This window comes from Mirounga angustirostris, unplaced genomic scaffold (genome assembly GCF_029215605.1).
Source record: "Mirounga angustirostris isolate CCGP_5_RB_7025 unplaced genomic scaffold, mMirAng1.0.hap1 SCAF_1, whole genome shotgun sequence".
NCBI classification, from domain to species: Eukaryota; Metazoa; Chordata; class Mammalia; order Carnivora; family Phocidae; genus Mirounga; species Mirounga angustirostris.
The window spans coordinates 117,227,126-117,251,924 of NW_026991709.1; the positions used below are offsets into that span (position 1 = coordinate 117,227,126).

Sequence of the window (24,799 nt, forward strand, 5' to 3'; positions counted from 1 at the left end):
AGGTAATGGGCCTTGAAGCAAGGTGGTACAGTTGGAAATGAGAGAAGCCTGAGCCATCATGTAACCCATTCTCTGCTGAATCCAAATCTCTGTAGAGTCAGGACACTAGCATCAATAGCTACAAATATTTTTAAGTTCCAAACTGATTCTGATGTGTACTTCTAGTTAAAGACCAAAAGTCTAATCCTAAAACCTCCGTCTAGATATGAGACAATACAGATCCAGATGAGGCAACCTGCTTATGATCATGCAACCTACTAGGAGCAGGTCTGAGAACAGAGCCCTGGTCCCTTGACTCTCTATATAAGGTTTTAAGACTCTCAGTAAATAATAAAAGGGCAGAAGCCGGACTGGTAGAAACAATTACTGAACCATTTCATTGAACTAGAAGGTATCAATCATTTTGCTATATGTAATCAGGAACGGAAGAATCAGAACATTCATGCATTCATTGATCAACAAATATTTATTGAGCACCTATTATGTGGTTGGCATTGCTGTAGGTGTTGTGGATAAGCAGCAACTAGCCAATTGCAATGTAATGAATGTAATGTCATAAATCCCCTGATAAGGCAAGCACAGGTTGTACTAGGCATATAAATTAGCCCAACCCAGGCCCAGACCTCAGAGGAGCCTTCATAGAGAAATCGGTGGCTCAGGTGAGCTCTGAGGATCAGTTGGAATTAGGTGAAGTTTGGGTGAGAGTTATAAAAAGAAAGAATTGGAGAGAGTTAGGATGGGAGAAAATGACTCAGGCATAGAAAACCATGTATGCAGACTTCTTTGACCCCACCATTGATTTCAGCTCCTTAAACATTGCTTATCTGTTGACAATAGTCATGATTTGGAACCTCATGAAACTTAACAATCTTATCTTTTTTATCAGACTATACACGCAAAGTGTACACTTCACATCTAATACACCTTATTCCCATTTACCTGTTAAAAGATTCACTTTTGCAGGACCATGAGCCCTGGAATAGGGAAGCCCAACCTTCCTCATTATTGCATTTACCCACTGTGTCTTGGGTAATGTGTAGTACACAGTGAGTGCTCAATAAATGTTTAGCTTTTGACTGTTGCTTTGCAACTTCAGTCAAGATGCCCTAGGGAGTACTTATATTCCTGTGATTTAAATGTAGCTGTATCTAACCTTCAACCATTCAGAGCACATTTGCAAATTTATAGCAGATTAAGTTTCACTTTTGCTCTTTAAAGGTAAACAGGAAGCTGCACGGTTTCTGCAGCAGGGGGTCCTTGCTAGAAAGCTTTCCTTGGTTCAATAGTCTTCTATTGTTATGAATAGAACATAAACATAATTAACATACCCTTAGAGGCCAATTTTAAAAGAAACCACACTTAATTGCAGGTAATTCTTTTATTCCCCAAGATGATGCTAACTTTCTAACTGAGTATGTGAAATATATCATATCTCTGCAAAGTAAACCCATCTAAAATGAAATGGTATAGTCTATCAACCCCCAAAAGCATAGAATCATTTCCATTAGTTGGCTAAAATAAAGAGAAAAAAGAAAGGTAAATCCAAAGGGTCAACGTACCCATAAGACAAAACAAAACACAAGCTTTGACAATGAGTTCTAGACTTTCTGAGTTTCCAAGCAAAATGGATATTCTTTGGAAATAGTGTTTTGCTAAAAGAAACTCCTATGTCCATATTAATTTTTCATTTCTAGTATTTTGCTAGTAGCTGAAGTAATTTACTTCAATCCTAAAGCCAACTGTTTCCCACATCCATGTTAAATAGATAGGATAGGTGAGCATAGAATCTCCACAAAGCAGATGGACTGAATTGTGTCCCTTCAAATTCATTTGTTGAAGTCCTAACCCCAACATAATGGTATTTGGAGATGGGGTTTTGGGGGAGATAATTAGTTTTTGATGATGTTATTGATATAGGAAAGATGTTGGCATTCAGGGCCGATGGCCAAGAAAGAATTCTTGAGACGTCTTTGGTGCAAAAAGTTGGTTTTATTAAAGCACAGGGACGGGACCAATGGGCAGAAAGTGCTGCACTGAGGTCATGAGGAGTGGCCCATTATATACTTTCAAATTGGGAGGGTACTAGGGATAGCGTAAGTCTCTAAGGAATTTTGGAAGCAAGGTTTCCAGGACCTTGAGGGGGCTAGCTATTGTTAGGAAAAAGTCATTTATTACTGTCTAATAAAGCCTGAGTCATGAGACCCTTCAGATATATACCCGTGGGTCATATTCTTAGGGGATGATTACCAACATATATCTTGGGGGGTAGAGATAAAGGAAGTTTCCAAAGGAATTTTTATATGTTAAAGTAGACTTATAGGATCCTGGGGGGTCAGACTAAGATTGCCTTTTGCCCTCAGCAAAGTGTTAACATAGAGGCAGCTGAGTTCCTAGAGGAATGTCACCCTTCCAATTTCAAGGACTTGTCGGTGGGCTATAAGTAGTAAGGAAATTTAGTTTTTCTTTTGCCTTTTTTCCCACATCATTATGAGGGTGGGTCCCCTACGATGGCATTACTGCCCTTATAAGAGGAGACACCATATGGAGCTTGCTTTTGCACAAGAAAGTAGCCTTCTGAAAGTCAGGAGAAGAGCTCTCATCAGAACCCAACCATGCTGGCATTCTGCTCTTGGGCATGACAGCCTCCAGAACTGTGAGAAATAAATTTCTGTTGTTGCAGCTACCCAGCCTATGGTATTTCAATATGGCAGCCCATATGGTATTTTGTTATGGTAGACTAAGACACATATTTAGATATTGAATGAAACAATGAATGACCATTGATTGACAATTATCTAGGGTCCAAATGTGTGATAAATAACTTTGAAATCATAAAGGATGAGTTCTTATCTGGAGCTCTAAAATAGCTTCACTTTGTCCACTTAGCAACCTCAACTGTCTCAGTTCCATGCTTCCCATGGTGCCAGGCTATCACACAAGTGGCATATGCCATATGTGCCACATGTGACCAGAGCTACAAACAATCCCTTCTCTAAAAGCATCCTATATCTGTGGTTTTTCAGATGATCATCATTACAAAAGCATCCTCTTGTCCAACATTTTGGCGTTTGGCCCTTTTAGCATATTTCTCAACCTGCCACAACTAAAAGGCAGTGGCTGAACTTTTCCTTTTTTTTTTTTTTTTCAAAGATTTTTACATTTAATTTCCTATAAATATAAAGTTTTATATATGGGATATGTATTTCATGAAAGTCAGAATAACAGCTATCTTTTGAGTATAGTTTTTTGTTGTTTTTTTTTTAAAGATTTTATTTGACAGAGAGAGACACAGCAAGAGAGGGAACACAAGCAGGGGGAGTGGGAGAGGGAGAAGCAGACTTCCTGCTGATCAGGGAGCCTGATGCGGGACTCGATCCTAGGACCCTGGGATCATGACCTGAGCCGAAGGCAGACGCTTAACGAATGAGCCACCCAGGCGCCCCTGAGTATAGTTTTAAACCAAGAACTGCTCATGTATAGATAATTGAGATTTAAAAGCATAGTTATGCTAGTTTAATATAATAACAATACATTATTAAACATATTTAGGAAAATAAATGATTGTATACTTTCTTGTCCTTGATATCTAACATGAAAGAGTTTACAATAAGCATGATATAATAACTTTTTCGTTTATTCTAATCTCTACTCTCTTCTTTCTCACAAAAACTCAAAGTAAAAACACACACACATATTCAATAAAATATGAAATACTTAAAGTCTCATCACTTAATACTTCTAATACTCACCACCTAATTTGGAGTAATGCTGCTTTATGAACATTTCTAACAATGTGAGCTTGAGAAAAAGAGAAAATGAAAAGATCACCTTCTATCTCCAATCCTGTACTGTGATTAAACACTGCTAGGAGCTTTACCTTGACCTATAAATTCTCTCCTCTGATACAGAAGTCTGTTGCAAGACTGTTTCTTTTAGTTTCTGTTCCCTAATGACATGATTTGTATTTCCAGAAGAGAACATTATTAAAATATTCCCCAGTATTAAGGGTTATTAATATCCCCACTCTTTTGTTCCCAGCTGGGCCTGAATTCACGAACACCTATGATGGAGAACTTTACTTCTTGAGTACGGTCATCTCAAGTGTTCAGAATTTCTGATGTATAAGAATTTTTTATATTAATATCTACCTTATCTTCAGGCCATTTCCTTGTCTACATGGAAATTTAGAATAATTTCCTTCCCCCATTACATTTTGTTCCTTCAAGGTATTTTATAATCAGAGTGCATGTTCCTCTCTCTTAGTGAGGTTTCCTTGTTTCAGGCAGAATATATTAAGTCTCTCTAGCCTAATCCTCTGGATCTTGTGTTATGCCACTTGTTTCTTGTATATTGGTGGCATGGAGATAAGAAAGGAACATTATATCTAAGTTGGGAACCCAGGGATAAAAGCCAGGCTATAGTTTTCTTCATCCTACCCTGTGTCCAATTTCTAAGATTCTTTTAATGTATGAATAAAAATTTGGAAGTTTAGATACAGTAAATATTATAAAAAGTGGACAATTGAAATGTACGTGGTTCAAACCATCTTATAAAAACAACCAAATCCCTACCTCATTGACTTATTCTTGCTGTCATTATAAATGTTTATTTGCCCTGTTATCTGATATAACAGGGCCCATAAGGGTCTTGTAAGTCTTGTGTTACCCAAGAGAGATCTTCCATTTTAACTTTATTACTTTACTATTTGTGCTTTTATTTATTCTTCATTAAAGTCTTCATCTCTGTTTCTATTTGTGTCATCACACTTTGATTTGAAATTTTAACATAACTTTTCTTGCAAATACATTTAATGTAGATTCATAAAAATTCACTTAGCATATTGTTATTAAAGAAGAAAAAACAAGAAAAACAGGTTTAATAGGTAGCTTAGATTATAGAATTTATTATAGTATGTACTCAGGCTAGAGTAATTCTTAAATGTTAGTTAATTATTTATTAATTTCAATAGTCCATAAGCTTGGTTTTCCTTATTGTCTGACACATTTGATTTTTTAAAAGTAATTGTGCCCAGAAAAAAAATTTTGTAGATATACACACTATCATTCTAAAATTTTATGGAAGGCAAAAGACCTAGAATAGTAAAAATGATTCTGAAAACAAACTATAAGAATCATTCTATCCAATATTAAAGCCTACTATATATCTACAGTAATCAAGACACAGTGCCATTAGATGAGGGACAGACAGAGATAAATGGAATAGAATAGAGAACCCAGGAATAGATCCACACACATATGCCCAACTGATTTTTGACAAAGTTGCAAAGGCAATTCAATGAAAACATTAGATATCCATAGGCAAAAAAAAAAGGAATCTCCACCTAAACTTCACACCTTATACAAAAATTAATTCAAATAATCAGGGACTTAAATGTAAAATGTAAAGTTATACAACTTTTAGAAACAAATTTTAAAAAGATAGGGGAAAATCTTTGGGAACTAGAGCTAAGTGAAGAATTCTTAGACTTGACTACAAACATGATTCATAAAAGGAAAAATCAACAGATTAGACTTCATCAACAAAAAGCTATGAAATGGGAGGACATATTTGCAAACCATATATCCAACAAAGGATATTACCTAGAATGTATAAAGAACTCTCAAAACTCAACATCCAAAAATCCAATAACTCATTTAGAAAATGAGATTTAGGGGCACCTAGGTGGCTCAGTCATTAAGTATCTGCCTTCAGCTCAGGTCATGATCCCAGGGTCCTGGGATAAAGCCCCGCATCAGGCTCTCTGCTCAGTGGAAAGCCTGCTTCTCCCTCTCCCACTCCCCCTGCTTGTGTTCCCTCTCTCACTGTATCTCTCTCTGTCAAATAAGTAAATAAAATCTTTAAAAAAAAAAAAAAAAGATTTTTAAAAAAGATTAAAAAAAAAAAGAAAATGAGATAAAGATATGAAGAGCCATTTCACCCAAGAAGGTATAAAGATAACAAATAGGAGGACAAATAAGAGGAGCAAGATGGCGCAGGAGTAGGAGACCTAAATTTGTGTGTGTATATGTATAATAGATAGATAGATGATAGATGATAGATAGATAGATAGATATAGATAGATAGATAGACAGATAGATACAAGTTTTTCTTTCTTTAAAATTTTAGGAGGCAATTTCTTCTAACAGACCAAAATACACCCAAAATCTAGTGTGTGGCTCTGTTATATTCACCAGCCTGATCATATTCTTTGTTTTTTTTTCTCTTTCTTTTCCCCCCAATTTGGGGTCTCTTCTGATTTGTTTAGTGTATATTTTTCTGGGGTTGTTGTTACCCTTTTAGCATTTTGTTCTCTCATTCATCTATTCTCCTCTGGACAAAATGGCAAGATGGAAAAAATCACCTCAAAAAAAAAGAACAAGAGGCAGTAACGACCACCAGGGACCTAATCAATACAGACATTAGTAAGATGTGGGAACTAGAGTTCAGAATGACGATTATAAAGATACTAGCTGGGCTCGAAAAGAGCATAGACGAGACTAGAGAATCCCTTTCTGGAGAAATAAAATCTAACCAAGTTGAAATCAAAAAGGCTATTAATGAGGTGCAATCAAAAATGAAGGCTCTAACTGCTAGGATAAATTAGTCAGAAGAGAGAATTAATGATATAGAAGACCAAATGATGGAGAATAAAGAAGCTGAGAAAAAGAAAGATAAACAACTACTGGATCATGAGGGGAGAATTCAAGAGATAAGTGACACCATAAGATGAAACAATATTAGAACAATTGGGATCCCAGAAGAAGAAGAAAGAGAGAGAGGGGCAGAAGGTATAGTGGAGCAAATTATAGCAGAGAACTTCCCTAATTTGGGGAAGGAAACAGGCATCAAAATCCAGGACGCACAGAGAACCCCCCTCAAAACCAATAAAAATAGGTCAACACCCCGACATCTAATAGTAAAACTTACAAGTCTCAGAGACAAAGAGAAAATCCTGAAAGCAGCACAGGACAAGAGGTTGGTAACCTACAATGGTAGAACATTAGATTGGCAACAGACCTATCCACAGAGACCTGGCAGGCCAGAAAGGACTGGCATGATATATTCAGAGCACTAAATGAGAAAAATATGCAGCCAAGAATACTATATCCAGCTAAGCTGTCATTGAAAATAGAAGGAGAGATAAAAAGCTTCCAGGACAAACAAAAACTAAAGGAATTTGCAAACACGAAACCAGCCCTACAAGAAATCTTGAAAGGGGTCCTCTAAGCAAAGAGAGAGCCTAAAAGTAACATAGACCAGAAAGGAACACAGACAATATACAGTAACAGTCACCTTACAGGCAATACAATGGCACTAAATTCATATCTTTCAATAGTTACTCTGAATGTAAATGGGCTAAATGCTCCAATCAAAAGACACAGGGTATCAGATTGGATAAAAAAACTAAGACCCATCGATATGCTGTCTGCAAGAGACGCATTTTAGACTTAAAGGCACCTCCAGATTGAAAGTGAAGGGGTGGAGGGGCGCCTGGGTGGCTCAGTCATTAAGCGTCTGCCTTTGGCTCAGGTCATGATCCTAGGGTCCTGGGATCGAGCCCCGCATCAGGCTCCCTGCTCGGCAGGACGCCTGCTTCTCCCTCTCCCACTCCCCCTGCTTGTGTTCCCTCTCTCGCTGTGTCTCTCTCTGTCAAATAAATAAATAAAATCTTAAAAAAAAAAAAAGAAGAAAGTGAAGGGGTGGAAAACCATTCCATTTACCATGCTAATGGACATCAAAAGAAAGCTGGGGTGGCAATCCTTATATCAGACTAATTAGATTTTAAACCAAAGACTATAATAAGAGATGAGAAAGGACACTACATCATACTTAAAGGGTCTATCCAACAAGAAGATCTAACAATTGTAAATATCTATGCCCCTAACATGGGAGCAGCCAATTATATAAGCCAATTAATAACAAAATCAAAGAAACACATCAAAAATAATACAATAATAGTAGGGGACTTTAACACCCCCCTCACTAAAATGGACAGATCATCCAAGCAAAACATCAGCAAGGAAATAAAGGCTTTAAATGACACACTGGACCAGATGGACTTCATAGATATATTCAGAACATTCCATCCCAAAGCAACAGAATACACGTTCTTCTCTAGTGCACATGGAACATTCTCCAGAATAGATCACAACCTGGGTCACAAATCAGGTTTCAACCAATAAAGATTGGAATCATTCCCTGCATATTTTTGAACCACAATGCTTTGAAACTAGAATTCAACCACAAGAGGAAAGTTGGAAAGAACTCAAATACATGGAGACTAAAGAGCATCCTACTAAAGAATGAATGGATCAACCAGGAAATTAAAGAATAATTTTAAAAATTCATGGAAACAAATGAAAATGAAAACACAACTATTCAAAATCTTTGGGATGCAGCAAAGGGAGTCCTAAGAGGAAAGTATATAGCAATACAAGACTTTCTCTAGAAACAAGAAAGGTTTCAAATACACAACCTAACCCTACACCTAAAGGAGCTGGAGAGAAAACAGCAAATAAAGCCTAAACCCAGCAGGAGAAGAGAAATAATAAAGATCAGAGCAGAAATCAATGAAATAGAAACCAAAAGATCAGTAGAACAGATCAACAAAACTAGGAGCTGGTTCTTTGAAAGAATTAACAAGATTGATAAACCCCTGGCCAGACTTATCAAAAAGAAAAGAGAAAGGACCCAAATCAACAAAATCATGAATGAAAAAGGAGAGATCACAACCATCATCAAAGAAATACAAACAATTATAAGAACATATTATGAGCAACTCTATGCCAGCAAATTAGATAATCTGGAAGAAATGGATGCATTCCTAGAGATGTATCAACTACCAAAACTGAACCAGGAAGAAATAGAAAACTTGACCAGACCCATAACCACTAAGGAAATTGAAGCAGACATCAAAAATCTCCCAACAAATGAGCCCAGGGCCATATGGCTTCCCAGGGGAATTCTACCAAACATTTCAAAAAGAATTAATACCTATTCTTCTGAAACTGTTCCAAAAAATAGAAATGGAAGGAAAACTTCCAAACTCATTTTATGAGGCCACCATTACCTTGATCCCAAAACCAGACAAAGACCCCATCAAAAAGAATTACAGACCAATATCCCTGATGAATGTGGATGCAAAAATTCTCACCAAAATACTAGCCAATGGAATCCAACAGTACATTAAAAGGATTATTCACCACGACCAAGTGGGATTTATTCCTGGGCTGCAAGATTGGTTCAACATCTGCAAATCAATCAATGTGATACAATACATTAATAAAAGAAAGAACAAGAACCATATGATCCTCTCAGTAGATGCAGAAAATGCATTTGACAAAGTACAGCATCCTTTCTTGATCAAAACTCTTCACAGTGTAGGTATAGAGGGTACATAGCTCAATATCATAAAAGCCATCAATGAAAAATCCACAATGAATATCATACTCAATGGGGAAAAACTGAGAGCTTTCCCCCTAAGGTCAGGAACACGGCAGGGATGTCCACTATCACCACTACTATTCAACATAGTATTAGAAGTCCTAGCCTCAGCAATCAGACAACAAAAAGAAATAAAAGGCATCCAAATCGGCAAAGAAGTGAAACTCTCACTTTTTGCAGATGATATGATACATTATGTGGAAAACCCAGAAGATTCAATCCCAGAACTGCTAGAACTCATACAGGAATTCAGTAAAGTGGCAGGATATAAAATCAATGCACAGAAATCAGTGGCATTCCTATACACCAACAACAAGACAAGAAAGAGAAATTAAGGAGTCAATCCCATTTATAATTGCACCCAAAACCATAAGATACCTAGGAATAAATCCAACCAAAGAGGCAAAGGATCTGTACTCAGAAAACTATAGAATACTCATGAAAGAAATTGAGGAAGACACAAAGAAATGGAAAAACGTTCCATGCTCATGGATTGGAAGAACAAATATTGTGAAAATGTCTATGCTACCTAGAGCAGTCTACACATTCAATGCAATCCCTATCAAAATACCATCCACTTTTTTCAAAAAAATGGAACAAATAATCCTAAAATTTGTATGGAACCAGAAAAGACCCCGAATAGCCAGAGGAATGTTGGAAAAAAAAAAAAAAGCAAAGCTGGTGGCATCACAATCCCAGACTTCAAGCTCTATTACAAAGCTATAATCATCAAGACAGTATGGTACTGGCACAAAAACAGAAACATAGATCAATGGAACAGAATAGAGAGCCTAGAAATGGACCGTCAACTCTATGGTCAACTTATCTTTGACAAAGCAGGAAAGAATGTCCAATGGAAAAAAGACAGTCTCTTCAACAAATGGTGTTGGGAAAATTGGACAGCCACATGCAGAAGAATGAAACTGGACCATTTCCTTACACCACACACAAAAATAGACTCCAAATGGTTGAAACACCTAAATGTGAGACAGGAGTCCATCAAAATCCTTGAGGAGAACACAGGCAGCAACCTCTTTGACCTCAGCCGCAGCAACTTCTTCCTAGAAACATTGCCCAAGGCAAGGGAAGCAAGGGCAAAAATGAACTCTTAGGACTTCATCAAGATAAAAAGCTTTTGCACAGCAAAGGAAACAGTCAACAAAACCAAAAGACAACCAACAGAATGGGAGAAGATATTTGCAAATGACATATCAGATAAAGGGCTAGTATCCAAAATCTATAAAGAATTTACCAAACTCAACACCCAAAGAACAAAGAATCCAATCAAGAAATGGGCAAAAGACATGAACAGACATTTTTCCAAAGAAGATATCCAAACAGCCAACAGACACATGAAAAAGTGCTCAATATCACTTGGCATCAGGGAAATACAAATCAAAACCCCAATGAGATACCACTTTACACCAGTCAGAATGGCTAAAATTAACAACTCAGGAAACAACAGATGTTGGCGAGGATGTGGAGAAAGGGGAACCCTCCTACACTGTTGGTGGGAATGCAAGCTGGTGCAGCCACTCTGGAAAACAGTATGGAGGTTCCTCAAAAAGTTGAAAATAGAGCTACCCTATGACCCAGCAATTGCACTACTGGGTATTTACCCCAAAGATACAAATGTAGTGATCCGAAGGGGCACATGCACCCCAATGTTTATAGCAGTAATGTCCACAATAACCAAATTATGGAAAGAGCTTAGATGTCCATCAACAGATGAATGGATAAAGAAGATGTGGTATATATATATATATATAGAGAGAGAGAGAGAGAGAGAGAGAGAAATGGAAGGAAAACTTCCAAACTCATTTTGGATATTATGCAGCCATCAAAAAATGAAATCTTGCCATCTGCAATGACATGGATGGAACTAGAAGATATTGCTAAGCAAAATAAGTCAATCAGAGAAAGACAAGTATCATATGATCTCACTGATATGAGGAATTTGAGAAACAAGACAGAGGATCATAGGGGAAGGGAGGGGAAAATGAAACAAGATGAAACCAGAGAGGGAGACAAACCATAAGAGACTCTTAATCTCAGGAAACAAACAGGTTTGCTGGAGTGGAGGGGTGTGGGAGTGATGCGGTGGTTGAGTGATGGACACTGGGGAGGGTATGTACTATGGCGAGTGCTGTGAATTGTGTAAGACTGATGAATCACAGACCTGTACCCCTGAAACAAATACATTATATATTAATAAAAAAAATTTTTTAAATAATAAAAACTGTAACAAAATTTTAAAAAGATAACAAATAAGCCCATTAAAAAATGTTCAACATCATTAGTTATTAGAAAAATGCAAATTAAGGGCTCCACACTGGTCGTGGAGCCTACTTGAAAAATAAGTAAATAAAAGAAAAGAAAGAAACATGCAAATTAAAACCGCAATAAGCTATTACCACACACCTATCAGAATGGTGAAAATAAAAATAGTGACATTAAATGCTGGTGAGGATGCAGAGAAAATGAATGACTTCTATATTTCTGGTGGGAATATAAATGGTGTCTAGCCACTCTGGCAAACAATTTGGTAATTTCTCTTAAAAATATGCAATCAGTGAGCGCCTGGGTGGCTCAGTTGGTTAAGCGACTGCCTTCAGCTCAGGTCATGATCCCGGAGTCCCTGGATCGAGTCCCGCATCGGGCTCCCTGCTCGGCAGGGAGTCTGCTTCTCCCTCTGACCCTCCCCCCTCTCATGTGCTCTCTCTCATTCTCTCTCTCACAAATAAATAAATAAAATCTTAAAAAAAATATGCAATCAGTGATTACACTCCTGGGCATTTACCATAGAGAAATGAAAACTTATGTTTACATACATACACAGCAGCCTTTTTTGTAATAGCCATAAAACTGGAAATCCAGATGTCCCTTCAACAGATAGATGGTTAAACAAACTGTGGAACATATAGTGGATTACTACTCAGCAATAAAAAGGGATAAACTATTGATACATTCAGCAACCTGCATGAATATCCAGGAAATTATTCTGAGTGAAAAAGGCCAATTCCAAAAAACTACATACTGCATGATTCCATTTGATTCTTGAACTGGCAGTTATAGAAATGGTGAATTGATTACTGGTTGCCAGAAATTAAGGAGGGAGTGTGTGGGAAGGAAGTATATGTGGTCATAAAAGGGCAACATGAGGGACGTTGGTGGTGATGGGAATCTACTCTATCTTGACTGCATCAATATCAAAATCCTGGCTGTGATATTATACTGGTTTTGCAAGATGTTATCACTGGGGGGAAAGTGGGGAAGGGCAAACAAGAAGTATGTTATTTCTCACAACAGCATATGAATCTACAGTTATCTCAAAAAGTTTAATTTTAAAAAGTAATTGTGTTTTTTAGTAAATTGTAAAGATGAATACAGACAGGAAAATGAGAATGAGATTCATGCAGATGTTCATTTTCTCTTATTCTCTCTTGGTTTTTCCTGTAAGGTTTACGAGGAGCAATAGCATTTGCCCTGGCTATTCGGGACACAGAATCTCAGCCCAAACAAATGATGTTTACCACCACACTGCTCCTTGTGTTCTTCACAGTCTGGGTGTTTGGAGGAGGAACAACTCCCATGCTGACTTGGCTTCAGATCAGGTGAGTGGCATGTTTAACAAAGGATATGATTAAAAGGCATGGCTGCACTATTTCATTTCTGGTGTTGCTGATTTGGTCCAGAGTACAATGGCAGGTCTATAACATTAACTTGCCCTGGGCTGAAGTTGACCTTCATTCACAAGGTAAAACCTTCTGTCATCTGCTAGACCTATCACCAACTGAACTGACTTTTCCAAGAGTCCTAGAAATCTCAGGCTGATGTCTGTTTATAGTCTGTCTCTAGAAATGAATTTATTTATCTATGAATTCTTCCATTCAACAGTATTTATTGAATACAATGTAATATGTTCTGGAGTATACAAAAATGAGAAACATGTAAGTCTTGTCCTCAAGATATTCACAATTCAACAGGATTTATACAAAAAATCTGTAATACCAAGGAGAAAGTAAATTTGTTTTGTTTTTAATTCCTTATAGCACTTAGGATATAATTAGGGACACAGAAAGTACTTAAATGTATTTGATTAGTGAACCATATGTTTAGCCAGAGGACTCCTATAGACACAGTTTAGACAATTTCTCAAAGGAAAAGGCAATGAAGCTTCAGTCAGGGGAACCTCCAAGAAGTACCTGGAAGAGGATCGCTATAAACCTAAAGTATATAGATAGTGGATAGTGGCATCCATTGATTTTAAATAGATGTCATAGCTTATGCAGTCTCTTGATATCCAGAATAGCAGGGAGAGCGCAGTATAATAATGGGGCTTTAGGCAGGTTAGAATGATTATCTAGGTTATACAGCAGGGCCCAATAAGGAAGGATAGTGATGTCAACCATAGCATCCACAGGTGAAGGGTCTGGAGGTCCAACATTATTATGGCCTTGTCAGGTCATGGAGATGCCCCAGCAGGAATTAGCTCCAAGTGGCCCAATTGATTCAAGGCCAGACTTGGCGACCAGCCAGGAGGGAAGAGCATTAAAGGCAAATTTATTTTTAAATGTTGTTGTCTTTATTTAAGTATATCTTTGACCTGGGTTCTCATTTTCAGATCCCCGAATGTAACAGTACTTTAGGTAAATCACATTTTATTTCTCAGTGCCATACATCTTAATGATCTTGCAATCCCTCCTTGGTCTCCACTCAGTCTCTGTAAGGCAATTCCATACCCATCACATCTAACAAGAAAAGATCCATCTGACTGGAAAATGACTTCCAAGAAGATTCAGACAAGGATTCTTATGCCAGTACCAACACAGTGCCTAGGACACAGTAGGATTAAATAAATAATTGCTATATGAAACATTAAATGAATATAACCACAATGTAAATTGCTTTTTGTTAAGCACTTACTGATAATTTTCTATTTGACAAAGAGGAAATAGAAACAGGACTCAAAAGAGATGCAGAGAGCTTATGCTTAAACTGGGCCAAGTAACCATACATTAAACCAAATTCAAGGAAATAAAGAACTTCTTGAAGTACTGTGACTATTGATAAACACATTAAAGGGCTTTGACCAAAGGTGAATGGAGAGTGTTTTGAAATGCTTGTTGAATTATTTTCTAGGCTTATAAATGTGACCTGCAATTTCCTTCGCAGTAGTAGCTTCCTGTAGGTTCCTGTGGATGAGCATACATACTGCATTAAACTCTACAGCACTGGGTCCCCTGTGAACTGTTAGCAAGATAGTGGTGTCAGGTTTCTGGAAAATAAATTTCAGTAGGTGGATCCATGCATGGAAATATTAGGGCTTAGAAAACAAAAATTAGAGGATACTAATCCGTACAAGATAAAAGTATTAACTACTCCATCAGGTAAATTAGAATATTCAGAACATGAAGTACTGATATCAACATTTTCCTAGAGTAATTAAAATGTCACTTATTTTCTACTGTTGTCTTTCTTACCCTGAAGAGGTCGCCCCCCAAATCAATAATGTGTTTTACCCTAAAGTGTTTACCTAATTCTCCTATAGTGTTTTCCAAAGGTATCCATTGATTTCAAATAGATGTCATAGCTTATGCAGTCTCTTGATACCCAGAACCGTATAGTAATCCAGGGAGTATAATAATGGGGCTTTAGGCAGGTTAGAATGATTATCTAGGTTATACAACAGGGCCCAATAAGGAAGGATAGTGATGTCAACTATAGCATCCACAGGTAACAGGTCTGGAGGTCAGTTTAGGCCAGCATTATTATGGCCTACTGGGGGTTATCAGGTCATGGAGATGCCCCAATGAAAATTAGCTCCAAATGGCCCGACTGATTCAAGGCCAGACTTCGTGGCCAGCCAGGAGGGGAGAGCATTAAAAGCAGGGCTGTGATATATTTAGGGAAAGCCCTCAATTTAAACTCTTTACACCTATACTGGAAGGAGGCAGGGGCTAACTTGAGACGGAAGAGTCACAATGCATTGATTAATGGGAGGGAAATAGAACATAATAGAATAAACATAAAAGAATAGGAACAGGGGCCCCTGGGTGGCTCAGTTGGTTAGGTGTCCAGCTCTTGATTTTGGCTCAGGTCATTATCTCAGGGTTGTGAGATCGAGCCCCTCATTAGTCTCCACTTTGGGCGTGGAGCCTGCTTGGGATTCTCTCTCTCCCTCTCCCTCTGCCCCTCCCCCACAACAAAAAAGGAAAAAATTTTATTTTTTATTTTTATTTTTTTTAAGATTTTATTTATTTATCTGATAGAGAGGGAGAGACAACGAGAGAGGGAACACAAGCAGGGGGAGTGAGAGGGAGAAGCAGGCTTCCCGTGGAGTAGGGAGCCCGATGCGGGGCTCGGTCCCAGGACGCTGGGATCACGACCTGAGTTGAAGGCAGATGCTTAACAACTGAGCCACCCAGGGACCCCAAGAAAAAGAAATTTTAAAAAAAGAATAGGAACATAAGTTAATGTGTGTACAAATGTACACACAAACATGACATAAATTTAGTTCAACCATGTATTAATGATATCATCATCATATGCTCTACTTCCCTATCATGGTTTATAGTGTTGTCAAAGAAATCTTCAGTTCCATCATAGCTTTTAAATGATAGTTGTCCTTTATTTAGACTGTATTTATCAAGGCTTTGCTTGTTTACAGAGCAATGCCTCATTAACCAACTTTCATGTCAGACTCTTTCTATAAAATACCAGAATATAAGTTAATTGGAGCTTTAATAAAATGACATGAATGGAGGAGCCCAAGAAGCAGGAATGAAAATGTGATAATGAATAAACACAAACATCCTCACTTGGTATATAATTTATTTATACACTTTACATTGCCTTCCTTTCTTGATTTCTTTTAATTTTACATCTTTTGTTTTAAATTATTAGTATGTACTTGAGTTAGTTTTTACCCCAATAAAATGTGCCATTTAGCCTCAAACTACCATAGTAGGATGCAGATAAAATGTTTTAGATGAGGTAACAATTGATAGTATTACTATGAATTGCACTTTGATGGAAATGACTTTAAAACAGCAATGATCCTGTGCTTAGGGAAATTCAGAATGATCTTTACATAATCCAAAGCAATCTAAACATTCAATGCAATCCTTATCAAAATACCACCAGCATTTTTCACAGAGCCGAAACAAACAATTCTAAAATTTGTGTGGAACCAGAAAAGACCCCAAGTAGCCAAATTAATCATGAAAAAGAAAAGCAAAGCTGGAGGCATCACAATTCTGCACTGCAAGCTATATTATAAAGCTGTAGTCATTAAGACAGCATGGTACTGGCACAAAAACAGACACATAGATCAATGGAACAGAATAAAAACCCCAGAAATGGATGCACACCTATATGGTCAACTAATCTTTGACAAAGCAGGAAAGAATATCTAATGGAAAAAAGTCTGTTCAATAAATGGTTTTGGGAAAACTGGACAGCAACATGCAAAGGAATGAAACTGGACCACTTTCTGACAAAAATAAACTCAAAATTGATGAAAGACCTAAATTGAAGAGAGGACACCATCAAAATCTAGAGGAGAACACAGGCACCAACCTCTTTGACATCAGCCGCAGCAACTTCTTACTAGACATGTGTCCAGAGGCAAGGGAAACAAAAGCAAAAATGAACTATTGGGACTTTATCAAGATAAAAAGCTTCTGCACAGCAAAGGAAACAGTCAACAAAACTAAAAGGCAACCTACAGAATGGGAGAAGATATTCACAAATGACATATCAGATAAAGAGCCAGTATCCAAAATCTATAAAGAACTTATCAAACTCAACCCCCAAAAAACAAATAATCCAGTTAAGAAATGGGCAGAAGACAATAAACAGACATTTCTCCAAAGAAGACATGCAAATGGCTAACAGACATGTGAAAAAATGCTCAATATGATTCATCATCAGGGAAACGTAAATCAAAACTATGCTGAGATATCACCTCACATCAGTCAGAATAGCTAAAATTAAGAACATAGGAAACAACAGATGTTGGCAAGGATGCAGAGAAAGGGGAACCCTCTTATCACTGTTGGTGGGAATGCAAACTGGTGAAGCCGCTCTGGAAAACGGACGGAAGTTCCTCAAAAAGTTAAAAATAGAACTACTCTATGCCCTAGCAATTACACTACTAGGTATTTACCCGAAGGATACAAAAATACTGATTCAAAGACAGATGCATCCCGGGCGCCTGGGTGGCTCAGTTGGTTAAACAACTGCCTTCAGCTCAGGTCATGATCCTGGATTCCCGGGATCGAGTCCCACATCGGGCTCCCTGCTCAGCGGGGAGTCTGCTTCTCCCTCTCCCGCTCCCCCCTCTTGTGCTCTCTCTCTCTTTCACTCTCTCTCTCAAATAAATAAAATCTTAAAAAAGAAAATAAAGACAGATGCATCCCAGTGTTTATAGCAGCACTATATAGCCAAATTATGGAAAGAGCCCAGATGCCCATCTACTGATATATATATCATATATCTGTAATGGCATATTACCCAGCCATCAAAAAGAATGAAATCTTCCCATTTGCAATGACATGGATGAGCTCAAGTGCATTATGCTAAGCAAAACAAATGAGTCAGAGAAAGACAAATACCAGATGATTTCACTTATATGTGAAATTTAAGAAACACAACAGATGAACATAGGGGAAGGGGGAAAAAAAGAGAGGGAGGCAAACCATAAGAGACTCTTAACTATAGAGAACAAATGAGTGTTGTTGGAGGGGAGGTAGGCAGGGAAAGGGCTAAATGGGTGATAGGTATTAAGGAGGGCACTTGTGATGAGCACTGGGTATTCTATATAAGTGATGAAACACTAAATTCTACTCCTGAAACCAATATTACACTATATGTTAACTAATTAGAATTTAAATAAAAACTTGAGGGCGCCTCCATGGCTTAGTCAGTTAAGCATCTGACTCTTGATTTTGGCTCAGGCCATGATCTCAGGGTCAGGGGATTGAGCCCTGCATCAGGCTCCATGCTGGGTGTGGAGCCAGCTTAGGATTCTTTCTCTCCCTCTCCCTCTGCCCGCCCCCCCCCCCGCTCTCTATATAAATACATACATACATGCATACATACATACTGAAACAAAAATAAATAAATAAACAAATAAATAAATAAAACAAATTCTCCATTAAGTCTTGTCTTAAGCACATTCAGATTTCTTGTCCTAAAGCTATTTTGTTTTAAAAAATAATAAAATATTCTTAATGCAGCATTTCAAATAAATCACAGAACTTTGTTTCTCAAAATTCTAGAGAAAAAGAAAAGACCCCTGCAGTATTATTTGGGAGGTTTTCATGTAAAAGAAAGAATGGTTTCTTGATTAGAATCTGGATCTCCTCCCTTCTGTGGAATACATTAATACTGGTGGTGAGGAAAACCCAACCCTCGGTCTCCAAGGATTAGCTTTGCTGTTAGTCAGGAAACGAGAGGTCAAGGGTGTCAGTCTTTTCCCTACAGAAGCCAATAAACAGGATTATCCACCAAATGATCACACATGCTTACAAATAAACCTCAAAGACCAACAGGGCAGAACTCTCTGGCTGTGGCAACTGATTTGGGTTGGTAGCCCCATCCTTGGTTTAGGATAGGGCACCACATGGAGCTACGCAAGCACATGAGAATGGAGCCTATAGCATAGTGCAAACCTTTCCTGGGCTCTCCCACATAGGAATGCTGGACCTATCTCTTCAAAATATCTCAATCACCGTACAGAAAGCCTTACATACCAGAGCAATACAGAACTTATATTCCAGACAGCATTAGAAAGTGCCCTCAGGGGGCACCTGGGTGGCTCAGTCGTTAAGCGTCAGCCTTCGGCTCGGGTCATGATCCCAGAGTCCTGGAATCGAGCCCAGCGTTGGGCTCCCTGCTCAGCGGGAAGCTTGCTTCTCCCTCTCCTACTCCCCCTGCTTGTGCTCTCTCTCTCGCTGTGTCTCTCTCTGTCAAATAAATAAATAAAATCTTTTTAAAAATAAAATAAAATGCTCTTTGGGATGCCTGGGTGGCTCAGTCATTAAGCGTCTGCCTTCGGCTCGGGTCATGATCCCAGGGTTCTGGGATCGAGCTCCACATCGGGTTCCCTGCTCGGCGGGGTCTGCTTCTCCCTCTCCCTCTGCCTGCCACTCCCCCTGCTTATGCTCTCTCTCTTTCTGTCAAATAAATTAAATCTTTAAAAAAAAATTAAAAAAAGAATGGCTTAGAATGTGTTGAATGTGATTATGGAGTCAAGGTGGGCTCAGAATCAAAGTGCTTGGGGCGCCTGGGTGGCTCAGTCGTTGGGTGGCTCAGTCATTAGGCATCTCCCTTCGGCTCAGGTCATGATCCCAGAGTCTTGCGTCAGGCTCCCTGCTCCACCGGAAGCCTGCTCCTCCCTCTCCCACTCCCCCTGCTTGTGTTCCCTCTCTAGCTGTGTCTCTCTCTGTCAAATAAATAAATATAATCTTTTAAAAAATAAAATAAAATGCTCTTTGGGATGCCTGGGTGGCTCAGTCATTAAGTATCTGCCTTCGGCTCGGGTCATGATCCCAGGGTCCTGGGATCGAGCCCCACATCGGGCTCCCTGCTCCGCGGGAAGCTCGCTTCTCCCTCTCCCACTCCCCCTGCTTGTGTTCCCTATCTCGCTGTGTCTCTCTCTGTCAAATAAATAAATAAAATCTTTAAAAAAAAAGAAAGTGCCCTCAGCAAGATTTCTATAGCTTCCAGATTTTGGCTTCTAACATCTCAAACAGTAATGGTCATTATGAAGTACTTAATCTGTGCCAGATACTAGATAACAAAGTACAAGGCACACAACTTCCCTGTGACTCAGCATCTAATCTATAAAATGGGATAATAATAACTACCTTCTAGGGTGGGCAAGGCCTGGCAAACTAGCCCAGGGTTGGGCTGTTGAGCTGCAGAGCCAGACCCCAGCCCAGGCAGCCTGAGCCCATGACCTGTATGCCTAACTAGTTTATTCTTCTGTGGCCCTAAATAAATGAGCTTATTCCTGATGCCTGCAATCTACTTCGATTAACAAATCCTCTAGGGAAAAAGAGATGTGCTTTTATAACCAAGACAGGCCTGTTAAAAACAAACACAGGAAATCTTCATCCATCATGAGTGATTGGGTTGACTTGCTTATACAGCGCAGAAATGTTTTGGTGCAGATTTTCTCTTTGACCTAGAACAGTTAAAGGTAAACGAGGCTAACCCTGGTCCAAAGTAGCCAAGTGAGGAAGCTTGTCTTCCTCAGTTACAGGAATTTGGAGTTGTAGGAATTTGTCACCTACACATCTATCTCCCAATCCCATTCAGGATCCCACGTCAGCCTTTTGTCAGCCTCTTCCACATATCACACAAAAAATTAATACACTGGCCTGTGTCCTTTGCAGAGTGAATGACCTAGATAGCACAATGTCTCCACCACTATCATTATTTTAGTTAAAAATTTTATGCCATGCAAGAATGCTTTCTTTATCATTTATACGTACTGACTACAAAGTTTTTAATAACAGCCATCATAGGAATACACATAGATGTAATGGGAGAACTGTCCTTTGTAGTATTTTTTAATTTTAAACAATAGCAGAGTTAAATACACCTGCTTACAGACATTATTACTGAGGTGAGGAAATGTCAATTTAATATAATGGAGGAATTCAGATAATTAAGTTCCCTCAATATCTAGTTGTGTTCCATTGGGTTTCTTTTCTAGTAACCAAAGTCTCATGCATGCTTCATAATTTGCTTCATTGGTATATTAATATAGTAAATCAGCACATATAATCTGGAGCTGGACGGTGTGGGTACCAACCTTGCCTCATTCCCTTATGAGCTGTGGGATCTTGAGCAATAAATTCAGCCTCTCTATCCCTCAATTTTCTTATCTATAAAAGTGGAATAATAATACCTACCTCTTTGGATTGTTATAAGGATTGAATGTTGCATGTATGAAGAATTTAGGGCACACCTACTGCTGTGCTCAACAAATGTTTCTGTAACAATACCCAAATGACCGACTATGAGCCTTTTCTTATCCAAACACTTTTTTTACTGCTTGTGGCATATGTATACACACACATACATACATATAAATATTATTAATTGTATTTATGAAAGCATGGTTTACATGGGAAGCAGGAAAAAAATAGTCCCTGGAGACCTTAGTTCATTTTAACTAGTACCTAGATTCATCAATTTTACAGACAGCTCCTATTTCTGCATTCAAAATGATAAACCTGTTAAAGAAAAACACTCACAAAAAGCATTACCATTATCTAACAGCTCAGGAAGATTCTAGAGCATGCTTCTATTTTCTTCTTTACATAAGCTTTGCTTAGAATCTTATCTGATACTTAATTTGTACTGTTTCATCAATTTGTATAAATTTTATTATTTTACATTGATTTTGTACCAATTTGAATATTTTGTATTAATTTGTATCAATACACAGACCTCAGAAATACCTCCTGTCATGAAACACAGAAAACCAATTTACTCATCTGAATGTAGACTTCATATTCCTTTATATTCCTTACCCTCAACCCCCATGTAAAACTATGTTCTAATTTCTATAGGTTCTTCTAAAAAATGTTTCACAACTCCAGATATTTATTGCTCAAATCAATCTAGTTTGACATAGTCTATTAAAGACATTGGATAATAGTCATAACTTATTGTTGATCTAAAAATAGCCTAGGTTTATACCAAGTATATGAGCTAGAATCTCCTAAATTTGCTTCCAATGCCATCTGGCTTCTTTAATATGCTTTCTTTCTGTGTACAGAATCTTCTTACAGCCTTTATCTTCACACTGCCAGCTACCCTCCAGTAGGCACGTCCTTATTTATCTTCCCCAACACGCTCTTGAGAACATCGATATCAATAAGCTTCACACATTTATTAAGTTTACCAAACAATGAACATTCTGCTCTATTGAAGAGAATTTATTAGCCTGTTATCATAAAGTATTATCCAATATAGGTGCCTTACTTGAAGTAATAGGTGTATCTTTAGATAATAAATGAAGTCTGAAAAAAAAGTGATTTTAAATTCAATAGATAAAACTTATTATTCAAAAGTGTGTGGAGGGGGTTCCAGTTCTGGTCAAGACTGAGTAATAGTATCTACTCCCCCAGGTCTCTTTCACTAAATGTAACTAGAAGCCCTGAACAGAATACATGTAGCAGCTATCTAAGGGCTCTTAAAAGTAAATAGTAGCAGACAGATTGGGGAAGGAAACCAAAATTCAGAGTATGTACTATCAAACCAGCAGTGAATTTCCTATTTTTTTCCTCTCTGGAATCTCTTGACTCTGACTTAGAAGGAGTTCAAAGACCAGAATTATGCAACAAGGAAGACAGCACTGCAAGAGAAATTCTCTGTTTGGGGCACAAGGAACAGGAAAGGAGGCCCCTGTGGGTCAGAAGAATGGGGGAAATCCCTTGGGTACGTTTTTGTTGTTTATTTCATTCTGTCTCATCCCAGTGCCAGGCAATCCTGATGCGGCAGCAGTGGTGATGGCAGCAACAGTTGGGCAGACCCCTAAAATCCAACCAGGGGAACGCAGGTCCTAAGACCTTGGGAAGAATTCCCATTGAATTTTTTCTCTCTCTCTCTTAATCCTCCCACTGCTTGAGCTCTGATGCAGGCGTAATATTATGGAAAAATTATGGGAAACATGTAACAGTGTAGGGAAATGAAAGCCCTGTGGAGGAGATTATAGAGTGGAGAGAGAACAAGAAAGTGATGCCATAAAGTTGTGTATAAATTTTGGAGCTCACCTCCAAGTTGTGTATGCATGTATCTGACCCTAAACAGCACACCAAAGGCTTTGAGAAATGAGCAACAAGGGAGAGACTCACTCAAATTCCAGACAGGACACTGGATGGCACACATTCAGGACAGATCTGAACACACTGCAAAGACTTTGAAACACCTGACATTGAAACCACAGGCAACAGAAGATTAGTAAGACTTGTGTCTTAGACCTAATGTGATTGATTGCCTGGTAAAAGACAGTATCAACATTCACCGTAGGATAATCCTATGTCACTTAACATATCTAGATCCAGCGTCACTTAACATAATATTTAAAATTTCCAGGATAAATCCAAAATTAGTCATCATTTGAAAAACAGATAAATCTTAATATCTCACAAGGGAAAAGACAATCAACAGATACTAACCCCAAGATGACACAGATTTTGGAATGAGCAGATCAAGACTTTAAAGCAGCTATTATAACCATGCTCCAGGAAGAGCAAACACAATGGAAACAAATGGAAAAATGGGAAAAAGTCAGCTGAGAAATAGAAGCTACCAGAAAGAAAGAAATGGAAATTTTAGAACTGAAAATGAAATAACAAAATGAAACGTTCACTGGATTGGATTAACAGCAAAATAAAGGATGACAGATGAGTCAGTGAACTTAAAGACAGATTATTAGAAATTATCCAACTTGTACAAAAGTAAGAAAACAGTTTAAAAAAAAAAAAAAGCCAAAGAAATTTCTTCGGGTGGAAGGGAAATGATATTAGAGGGCAACTTTGAACAACAGAAATGAAGGAAGAGCAACAAAAATGGTAAATATCTGTTTAATAGAATAGGCTATATTTTTCTTCTTAATATCTTTCAAATATATATGATTGTTGTAAGAAAAATTTTAACATTGTCTTATGGCATTTTCAAAAGGGGAGTGGTTAAAGGGACCTGTAAGGTGGTAAGTTTTCTACATTCCACCTCAAGTAATAAAATATTAGTTCAAAGGAGACTGTGAAAGTTAAGTATTTATATTATAATTTCTAGAGCAACCACTAAAAATGTCTAAACAAAAAGATATAGTAAAAAATCCAATGGCTGATATGGAGTACGCAACAAATTCAGGTAACGCCAAAGAGGGCAGGAGAAGAGGAAGAAAAAAAAAAGCAACAAACAGAAAACAAGTAATAAGATAGTAATTCTAAATCTTAACACATCAATAATTATATTCAATTTAAGTTGTATAAAGATATAAATTTTTAAAAAAGAGAGCATCAAAGTGGATAAAAATAAGACTCAACTATATGCTGACATGCTGTCTATAAGAAATACACTTTAAGTATAAAAATATAAGTAGGTTAAATACGAAAAAATGGAAAAGATGTAAAATATATGTACCATGCAAACACCAAAATAAAGCTGGAGTGGTCGTATTAATAGAAAACAAAGTTGTCTTTAGAACAAGAAAATTTCTGAAGGACAAAGAGGACATTACATAATGATGGTAAAAGGGTCAACAAGAAAGAGATGACTATAAAAATGTGTATGCACTTAATAACATAACCTTAAAATACATGAAGCA

The 24,799-nt window shown here is 37.8% G+C and overlaps 1 protein-coding gene across 1 annotated transcript in view; it reads left to right on the forward strand.

Annotated features, from left to right (window-relative positions):
* SLC9A9 (solute carrier family 9 member A9) overlaps positions 1-24,799 on the forward strand; it is a 559,615-nt gene that overhangs the window by 344,420 nt on the left and 190,396 nt on the right. Inside the window, exon 12 of the mRNA XM_064586786.1 lies at positions 12,905-13,058. Within this exon, the coding sequence (XP_064442856.1) occupies positions 12,905-13,058 (154 nt within the window). The remainder of the gene's footprint in view (positions 1-12,904; positions 13,059-24,799) is intronic.